The sequence below is a fragment of the Drosophila pseudoobscura genome, chromosome X (genome assembly GCF_009870125.1).
Source record: "Drosophila pseudoobscura strain MV-25-SWS-2005 chromosome X, UCI_Dpse_MV25, whole genome shotgun sequence".
Classification (NCBI taxonomy): domain Eukaryota; kingdom Metazoa; phylum Arthropoda; class Insecta; order Diptera; family Drosophilidae; genus Drosophila; species Drosophila pseudoobscura.
Genome location: NC_046683.1, coordinates 14,299,784 through 14,309,942, shown reverse-complemented (window position 1 = coordinate 14,309,942; position 10,159 = coordinate 14,299,784). Strand labels below are relative to the sequence as shown.

Below are 10,159 nucleotides of genomic sequence, written 5' to 3'. Positions count from 1 at the left end.
TTGATGGATCTTACACCTACCAAAGAAAAACACATCTTCAACGAAAAAAGAAATAGTTTACCATACAAAAAAAGTGTCATAGCTGAAAAACCTTACAGATTGGCAGCAAACTTGAACTTTCTTTTGATATAGCTGCAGGTATATCTAGCCCCAAACCAAGGGCCATTAAACACATCCGATTTGTTGGATACCAAAGCTGTTCATTTCAAAGATAACAAGAGGAAATCAACACTATTGCCTGGACCAGTATTGGAAGTAGTTACAGGGTAGGTCAGGAACGATCAACAAAGACACGTGCGATTGGTGGCTTGAGTCCGGACGGATAGTTGGCCGCTGGGCTGGAAAAAAGGTAAGCCTTTAGATCTTCGGAGGATATTCGGGTCTTGGCTAAGAAGGGTAAAAGATTTAATGCCATTGAATTGAAATAAACAAAATATTTTGATTGATTTTTGGTTTTCATCATTTTATTGTTTTCTTCTTCTTTGTTTTCTCCTCATCAATATTCTTCTTCGTCGGATTTTATCTCTCATTTCCTTGGGCATCAACTCAAGAGCTCTTTGCTATATAATTCCTGCGATAAGGGTATCTCTCTCTCTCCCTCTCTCTTTCTCTTGCTCTCTGTGGCGAACACTCGACTTTTCTCTTATTGGTTTCTATAGTGTTCCTCCTCCTCATAACTTTCTTCATCGTTTTTGTTTTTTGTTTGTTTCATTTTGTTTTTTAATCTTAATTATTTCTTAAATACATTAAAAAAATACATAAAATATTTTGTTGGTTTTTTGTTGTTGTTGTTGGTTTTCCGTTTGTTGGTTGTTGTTGTTGGTTTTGTTGTTTTAAATATGTATGTATGTATGTGTGTGTGTGTGTGTGTGTGTATATATATGTATATAAATAAGCTAACAGTATATTGTTTATATGTTTATGTTGTATATGTATTTTATATATGTAAGTATGCACTCTCGGATCTCGAAAGAAATAGGGAAACCCTATCTACACATATATATTATTTACTTTTTCTCTATTTAGAATTCGGCTCACGTTCAGATTTTTTTTGTTTTTTTTTTTAAATTTTAATTATCTGTTTAGGTATTGTTGGTTGCGTTGCGGGTTGCGTTTTTATCTATTTTTTTTTTTTTTTTTGAAACTTTGTTGCTGTAATAATTCCAATGTTTCGTGCAGCTTGGGTTAGTTCTTTTTCTGTAGTTTTAAGTGTTTCGGTTACTAGAAGACAAAGCGGTTTTAAACGTGAACGGTTACGGGTGGGGGGTGGCGGGGCATACGTATAGGAATCAGTAGATGGATAAGGATATGGACAGGGAGTGGGTTGAGGGAGGGGAGAGGAGAGAGAGGACAGTGAGGTGGGTTTTATCCGGTCCGGCCACTTCTTGACTAAATATTTTGTTGTTTTAAAAACTATTCTAAACTCGTTTAGCCGCCCTTCACTTATTAAATAAAATGCAAAGAATAAACTTGAATGCGCGCCGTGTCCTATAGGTTTTTCGGGAACAGGTCTGTATGTGAGTGTGCATTATCGATAGCTTTCATCGATAAGTGATATCCAGCGTTGTGTTGTGTGTTTTGGATGTTGGTCCTTGTCCTCGTTTCGTGTGTGTGTGTGTGTGTGTTTGTGTGGGCTAAGGGGGCCTTGTTAACAAGGCTATTTCTTTACTTCATTTTACTATGCATCCACAATTTAACGATGATTTCTGTTTCTTGTTGTTGTTTGTGTGGGTGTGGGTATCGTGTGTGTGTGTGTGTGTGTGTTGTGTCTGTTTGAATGTGTGTATGCTTGGTATCGGCTCTCTGCTGGATTGTTGCTTGCTTGGGGCTGCACTGCTTGGATCTTGGGATGCGCTTAGATGCGCTTTGGAATCGTATCGATGGCATTATTCTCAGGCTCTTCGTCCTTGGGTGGCTGACCACGTTGCTATCGTTTTACCATCGAATCGGAAAAAAATACCATCATTATCAATATCCGATCGGATCGGATCGGATCAGAGAACGAACCACACACACAAGACACAATGGAAGAGAGAGAGAGAGAGAGAGAAGAAAGTAAAAAAGAAAGCAGAAGATAAAGAGAATGTATATAAATGTGATCAAACACACACATCTAAATATCAATCAATGAATCAGTGGTATATATGTATGTATGTATGTATGTTATATGTATGTATATGTATGTTTGCATGAATGCTTATATCGAGAACCATAATATTATGGTGGGCATTAAACCAACGAAAAATGTTTTGTTGTTGTGGGGCACAAATCAAATCGCAAATGTTCAATGGGCAGGATTTCGGATGTTGGAGGATCGGATCCCAAAAAAAAGGAGTTTTTTTTTTACTCATTCGATTCGAAGCTTAGAGCAACCATCTAGTATTGTGTGTGTGTGTGTGTGTCGTTCTGTACTGTGATCTGTCCGTGATTCGGTTGTAGGTTTTAAATGTGGTTTAATGGGGGTATGGCTTTCTTTGGGTGCCAGTTATATGGATTTGTTAATGTATACTGTATGTTGTTGTCCACCTCCACCGAATGGCAGGGCAAAGCAGGCAGATTGCAGTGTAGGTGAGGTATGCTAGGGTATGTTTCTCAGGGCCCGGCCAATGGATAAAAATATAATATAGTATAATACATAAGCAATAGTAAAAGTATTTTTAGCAAATATTTTTTTATTTATCAAACAATTATTATTATTATTATTCTTTTCGGATTTCACATTCGCATTCGGTTTGATCGAGCGGGGGGTAAGCGGGAGGTAAGAAAAGACGGTAAATATGTGGACAAGCAGTACAGTACGGGTGCTGCAGCAGCTAGCTTTTGTCCCTGCTGTCTCTCCGACCATCGTATCGTTGGCCGTGCCGTTAGAGCATGGCACAGCGCTAGCGTCGTCGTTGCTTGTGTGTGTGTGTGTGTGTTTCAATGGGTGCGAGAGAGTGTGATGTATAAAAAGTTAGATAAGAGCAGAGTGATGGAGAAAGTGTGATTTGGAGAGAGAGAGCAGGAGTGGGAGTAGGAGTAGTGTCACGCACAACGACGATCACTCAGCCTCTGCCTCGGGATCGGGACGACTAAGGATCTCCTGACAGAGTGCAATATAGTCCTAGATACAGTCGTAGATTCATAGCATAGTGGGCATGAAAAAAGTGAAAATAAATTAAAAGTAAAGCAAAAAGGAACATCAAACATGGAACATGAAACATGGCACACGGCACTCGGCACACGACACACGACGTGGAACAGTGGTAACAGCCGGGCGGACATTTGGCGGGCACGGTTACGGGAACTTCGTGAAACACTTGATTCGATTACAGTTCAAGCATGGATGGATGGGCTACGCTATCGTATAATGGATCATGAGATTGCGGGGAGGGTAGTATATCGAGTGTGGCAAAATGATAGACTGTGATTTGTATTAAATATCAGTTTCGTTTTTATTTTTAGTTATTGTTATTATTACTTTTGTTCTCCATTATATTCATTTCCTTTTTGTTTCGTCTACATCGTCTACATATCTTCTCTTCTCCGTCTTTCGTTCACATCGATCATTTATTAATTGTAAACAGTTTTCTGCAATCTCACATTAAATTATCAACGCTCCTCGGCCTCTCTATCGATCTCTATATAGATTCTCATATACATATACATATCTATATATAAATATATATATATATATGTAGATATATACACACATATATACTATATATTTTATAATTAATTCCTAATTTGCTTAAAAAATGTTTCTCAATTTATTGTATAGGTGTTTTTGTTTTCTCTTTTTTTATGTTTTTTCTTTCGTTCGTTTGTTTTGCGACTTTTTTTTTATAATAATTAATCGTTACGCAAGTATTAATATTTCATGTCTTAACAGAAAAAAAAACAAAATAAAAATTGTACAATTATATATGTATGTTTGTATATTATTACGTTTTGGCAGATTTAAAAATGTATGCAATATTCAAATTCAAATTCAAATTCCAATTCAAATTCTTTTCTACAATAGTACAATTGTGAAATCCTCTGAGAGTACAGTGCGTTTAGAATGTATAAAAAACAGAAACAAACAACATGGTGGCAGGCGGGCGTGTGGGGGGGCGGGGGGCGGGGTTGGGCTGGGTTTGCAACGACTCTGAAATTTTGGACCCTCTTAAAGAACTAAAACTAAACCTGTGGCGGTTGGTGGTGGCAACACAACACTCTCTTCTACTTGTACATTAACTAGAACAAGGTCTCGAACAACCGTTTACTGGGGGAAAACTCTACGAGTACAACACTACTGATCGCACACACTCCGCACAATCGGGTGTACTATCGGTTATCGTTAAGCGCTTTATTCTCTTTTTATCGTTCTGTTTGTCTTTCAGTTTTGATTGATTGTTTTTTCAATTGTTTGCGATTATAATTTTTATAAAGGTATGTATTATTATTATTGCTTTTGCGATGAATAAGGCAACACTTGCCGCAGCCCAGTGTGTCCACATGGAAGTTTGTCTTCGTTTGAGAATCTTGCGGATTTGCTTTTGTCTTGTGCTCTGCTATGTGTGTTATGTATGAATGTGTGGGTAAGGTTTATGTGTGTGTGTGTGTGTGTGTGTAAGGTTCTGTGCCGTGCCGTGCCGTGCGGTGCCGCCATCCAGTGGTATCTCCCTCTCTCACTTCATTTCTGCCTCTCATTTACTGGTTTCTCCTCTGCGCGTGGTGTATCCTATTCTTGGGTATCTTCTTCCTGCTGGTGCACCCCTGAGCCCCCACTGCGGGCGTATTCGATCACTTCGTTGCTCTTGTTCTGATCGATCTCCTCCTGCAGAGAGTATACTGAACTTGATGCGATGGGCGATGGCCCGTTTCCCTCGGATCCCGATACTGTTGTAGTGCGACCTCCTGCTGCTGGTGGAACCACTGGGTTGGTTTCCGCCAGTGAAATGTGTGACGAGAGGGATGAGCACGTATCGGATTCGAGGACATAGTTTGTGGCATAATAGTATTTGGGCACCATAGTGTACACTAGAGCTGTGGGGGATTGTGGTTGTGTCCCGTTTTGTTTGCTCTTATTGGTCGATTCTTGGGAATTCTTGAGTTCTAGGTGCTATGGGGTGTTGGTTGGTTGGTTGGAGCGGAGCGGAGGGGAGGTGGGGTTTGGGAGGCATTTATACAGGATTATCATTAATAATAATTCATTTAGCAATGCTTCTAAATATGTATGTAGTCTTTGTGTGTGTGGTGTGTGTGTGTGTGGTGTGTGTGTGTGGTGTGTGTGTGTGGTGTGTGTGTATTATTATTGCTGTTTTTGCATTGTTATCTGGAAGTACTACGTTTCTTATACATATATCGTTGTATATCGCTAATGTTAATTACTATTTCTCCTCCCCTCTAATCATCTCATTCTGTATATCTGTCTTGCTCATTCTCATACTCGTTTCATTGCTCATTGTTTGTGTATGACCAGTGTTGTGAAATGCCAAGGCGTGAATATCATATGCAACACGCACAAACATACATACAAACATTCGAAGGGCAGACGAACACTCCCACACTCACACACACACGCACACATATTATAAATAAACAAATTCAGTTAATTATTACTTAGCCAAACTCATATGCAATACATGTATGGAGTTATGGAGTTATGGAGCTATGGAGCTATGGAGTGCTGGTGTTGGGTGTGTTAGTGTATGCCCACATGTGTATGTGTGTATGCATGTACTTTAGAGCGCCGAGCCAGTGCTGGCTTAAACTAATACTAAACAAAAGCTAACATAAATGCATATCCATATGTTTCATTTCCGTTAAAATCTGACAAATTAAAATATATACATATATAGCTGATGGAAAACTACAAAAATAAAAACAAAAAAAAACAGCAACAGTAAAATATTGTTGTTTTCTTTTTGTTGTTTGCAACGTGAACTAAATGTGTTTTAATGAGGAGGTTGGTCTTCAGTGTCGATGAAATAAATGAATGAAATCTGCATGACGGAACGTGCGTGTGTGCCTGTCCGTTTCCTGTTTGACTGTGTGTGTATGTGTGTGTGTGTGTGTGTGTATTTGTTTCTGTTGTGTGGCTGAAGAAAACCTCATCATATCATTTCCCGTACACGTTTCGGCTCAACATTATCATTTTTCTTCTACTTGTTTCTTTTTGTTGTTGTTGTGTGTTTTTTTTAAATACATTCTACTAATCGTCAGCGTTTTTGTTGTCGCTTTTGTTGTTTTCTTTAAATATAAACGCAATGGGTTGTTGTTTTTTTTGTTTTGTTTTCTATATTTGTATAAATGATTCTTTGCTCCTGGCGCTCAAAACCTCTCAATACAGCAGTTGTTCTTGTCTCTCTCTCTTCTTTCCACTTTCCTTCTTATTCCGTCTTCTCTTCTACCATGTCTCTCAGTGTGCCGTGTTGTTCTTGTTGTCTATTGGTCTTCCCGTTGTAAACTATTTTTTTTGTTTTGTTTCGTTTTCGTATTTTTTTTTTGTGGTTTTTAATTTTGTTTTTTTGTTGTTCAGATTTTGTTTTTTTGTATATGCAATTGAATGGATTGTTGTTGTTGTTGTTGTTGTTGTTTTTGTTGTAGTTCTTGTGTTTTGTGGTGTGTTGTTGGTTGGTTTGTTGGTGCGTATATGCGTGTGGTGTTGGTGTGTTTGTTGTTTGAATTAGTTTTTCTACACACAATGTTAGAATCGATCGAACAGATCGATCGGTTGCAGATCGAACAGAGAGGAGATTGGTTGACCGACAAGGGGATCGTGATCGGTTGTCGTTCGGATTTTATGTGGATTCATGACCATTAGGTGGGTTTTTTTTTTCGATTTGATTTGTTTTTTTTTTTTTTTTTTTTTTTTGTTGGTTTGGTGGTCGTATGTTTGGGGAGAGAAAACAAATATAAAAAAAGATATAATGTATATATATATATATATAGAGTAGAGGCTTAGTTCAGATATAGGTAGTATGTACTTATGAAGTATTATGGATTCTCTGGTGTTAAAAGAAGTGAGGATTTTAGTCAATCAGGAATCAAAGTCAACGAAAGAAAGATCACAACAAAAAAATAATGCATCGATCGTTTTGGGCGTTTCGGTGTGTAAATCATTGTGAGAATTATGTTAAGCTAGTGTTAAGTTATAGTTAAGGTTTTAAATTTACCGCTCGTAGTGGCATTTTGAAATTGGCTGCTGCCTGCAGCTGAATTTGATAAGCTAAGCTGTGAATTTTAAAGCCATACAGCCTGGTTTTTGGTTCATTGGTTGGTTCGCATTGGTGTCGATGTTGTTGTTGGTTTTGTTGTTGGTGGTGTTGGTGTTGGTCAGTATCCATCCGGAGGGAAACGCATCAAGAGATAGAGTACGGAAAAACATAAACATTATTTGAATGCAACGCTTTTAGCGGAATGGATTGCAGCTGTGGCGGGGCAACACTCACCGTGGAACAAATTGGTTAGTAGGACGCTTGGGCCGATACTCGGGATGCACCATAAAGAGCATGTGTGGAAATCCAGTGCCAAAATAGGCGCCATCAGTGTGATGATGACGTGACGATTTTGGTGTATAGACATCAATGCACTTTGGGCAATAGGTCTTCACCATTGCCTCACCGGGTATGTCCGAAAGGCCTAAAAAACGAAACGAAACGAAACAGCGATTAGGTATTGTCAATCGTGTATGTCAAACAACAAAAACCAATAGTGGAAAGGTACATAGGTCTCAAGCATATGATGATCGCGAGACGGGCTCAAATGATATTCAATCATTAGTGCAAGGAAAGTTCTCATATTTTGAATAGCACCTGATTGGCTGATGATTCACTTTGGTATCGTTGTTTATCATTGATCCCACACTGCGGATTGTCGCGACATCTGCTAGATGTTCGCGGGTATTAGTGCTAGACTTACAAATGTTTATACAAAACATTCCTCCAACAATGCCGTTTCAGCGTAAAGCAAAAAGGCTCAATATCAATTTTAGGAAGAAATATAATACTCGACGATTCAGCAGCAAAAAAAAAAACAATTGTAGAGGGCGCAAACAACTTTAAACAACTTTCTGGATAATTCCAACGAAATGGTCATATTTGAAGGCCTTGAATTCGTCCAAGACTAGCCCTACAAATCGTATCTTCTGATGCTACGATTGGGGGATATTTGAGGGCGACCTTGCTTAAGGATCGACCGGGGCAGTGGTGGGGGTTAGGGTACTACATACCCAAAGGCAACATTGGCTGGCTTTCACAGTAGACACGTGGGCAGTGTCCGAAATCGCCAGTTTGATATTTCTCAATCATTTGAGCGATGCCGCGATTTGTTAATATATATCTAGCGTGTATGAGGCCGTAGAGCATCTCGGCGGCCTGTTCGGTCATGTCCGACTGCAAGGGATTGTCCTCCAGTTCGTCCTCTGTGGGGGAAGGAGGGAATGGTAAAAGTAAGTGAACATAATTCTTTGAACGGGCGGCGGGGGGGGCTTCGATTTGGACGCTTACCCGGTTCCAGATCTAGTATCATGTCCAAGGCCTGGCGATAATTGGGCACCTGCTCATTTAATCCAGTTAAATTAAATTTATCCTGTATGTAATCCTCATCCACCTGGGAGGGAATGATCCAACAGAGAGAGATAGAGAGAGGGACAGAGGGAGAAAGAGAAATGCATTAATTTTGAGAAATGGAGGAAGACACCAAGCTGCGTGATAAGTGAGTGTGTGTGTGTGTGTGTGAGTGGGGGGTCTCTTCTGTACAGTTGGACACAACTGTGCCCCACCTTGTGGCACACACTCACACACACACACACACATGCTCACACCCACATCACACAGGCCCAGGGCTGCCTGCACTTGGCTTTGCAATTGTTGCACCCGAGCTGAAGGCGAGCGCGCGCTCGACATTTGCCGCCGCCGCCGCTGCCGCCACCTTAGTTGCCGCGCGTCGCGCGTCGTCACCCGTTGCCAGCCTGCTCTTGCTTAGATAACAACTAAATTCCAATTCCAAATAGAATTTAAACCAAACAAATCTCTTCACTTACCTCACAGAAGAACTCGTTGCCACGAAGCCCACAGAACCAGGTGACCCAAGAGACTTCCTCGGAGCTGCTCATTTTGCTGCGGGTGGGGTGGGGGGAAGAATATACACAATATATCATTATTAGGCAGTATCGAAGCAAATTGGAAGGAACCCTGGATCATCGGTCCTTTGCAGCACACACACACACACACATTCACGCGCACATTTACGCACACATTCACAACATTGATGGATGCACATGTGTATTGTATATTTCAGAGTATTACATACATTATGGGGATTATTTTGCGTAATTTGCCTGGCAAACGAATTTATTGTTGAAATACCATAGAACGTGAATGCCGGAGGGGGCCGAGCGGTTAGCGGGCGGCGCGACAGCGGGAGCTAGGGCGGGGACGGTACGCTGAAGAGGAGAGGTGAGGCGAAGTGCGGTGCGGTGCGCTGTGTGGGGGGGTCGGCCGCCGGAACGTGACGATACGTTACGATACGGTACGCGGTTGCACGTAAAAAAAAAAACAACGTAACTTAACGAAAGCAAACGCAGTGAATTTTGTCCACGAGTTTTTTCTTCTTTTTTTTCGTTTTCGTTTGCTTCTTGGAATTATGCTCGTCTCGCGGTGGCTTCTTGTTGCTTTTTCACCGCCACGATCTTTCAACGTTTCGCGTTTTGTAAGTTATTTTATGCTTTTACTTGAGCACACACACTCCTAGCCGAATATTTAACTGATTTGCAATTTCGAAAGCGGAATAAAAAGGAAGTCAATTTTAATTTCTCGTATTTTGACAAGCGCTCATACAAAATGTGCCGAGCAGTAAGAAGAAGAGCATACTGGTGGAAATTGAGAAAAAAAAGAGACACATATACACACATGCACACGAACGCACACACACACTGAAACGCAGGCACGGTTTATACAATTTAGTACTTAATAGTTTCATTGTTTGCTGCTGGCTGGGCCTGTTGCTGCTCGTCCATGGCCGCTAGGAGACTCACCTAAATTATTATAAATTATATGAATTGATTGGATTTTGCAAGCCAGCAGAACCGGTAAAGGCAAATATTGTAGCGAAGACGGAATCAGGTATGAAACTCGCATTTATCGATAAATGCGTTGTAGTTGTATCAATGTACGGCCTAAAACTGACAAGT

At 40.3% G+C, this 10,159-nt stretch overlaps 1 protein-coding gene across 6 annotated transcripts; it reads right to left on the bottom strand.

Annotated features, from left to right (window-relative positions):
* Window positions 1-1,081: 1,081 nt before the first annotated feature.
* Window positions 1,082-10,148, bottom strand: CkIIbeta (casein kinase II subunit beta). 6 transcript variants are annotated; one of them, XM_033382912.1, is made up of 7 exons: window positions 10,004-10,145; window positions 9,011-9,086; window positions 8,475-8,577; window positions 8,198-8,389; window positions 7,419-7,608; window positions 7,143-7,224; window positions 1,082-1,927 (listed from the first exon to the last, which is right to left on the bottom strand). In XM_033382912.1, exons 2-7 carry the CDS (start codon window positions 9,080-9,082, stop codon window positions 1,856-1,858), a joined length of 711 nt encoding a protein of 236 aa, XP_033238803.1. In that variant the 5' UTR covers window positions 9,083-9,086; window positions 10,004-10,145; the 3' UTR covers window positions 1,082-1,855. The 6 variants fall into 6 exon arrangements, with proteins under 6 accessions (XP_033238803.1, XP_033238802.1, XP_033238800.1 ...); XM_033382909.1 differs by lacking the exon at window positions 1,082-1,927 and adding an exon at window positions 4,310-5,086 and having other exon boundaries at window positions 10,004-10,148; XM_033382910.1 differs by lacking the exons at window positions 1,082-1,927; window positions 10,004-10,145 and adding exons at window positions 4,310-5,086; window positions 9,280-9,867.
* Between the last annotated feature and the right edge of the window lie 11 nt (window positions 10,149-10,159).

Excerpts from the sequence above, each read along its gene's own strand:
- CkIIbeta (XM_033382909.1), bottom strand. The coding sequence starts at position 9,082 with ATGAGCAGCTCCGAGGAAGTCTCTTGGGTCACCTGGTTCTGTGGGCTT. Across the intron at positions 7,225-7,418 it reads ACTAACCAATTTGTTCCACG|GCTGTATGGCTTTAAAATTC; the intron begins GTGAGTGTTGCC and ends ACCAAAAACCAG. Across the intron at positions 5,087-7,142 it reads TCAAAATGCCACTACGAGCG|CACCTAGAACTCAAGAATTC; the intron begins GTAAATTTAAAA and ends AACACCCCATAG.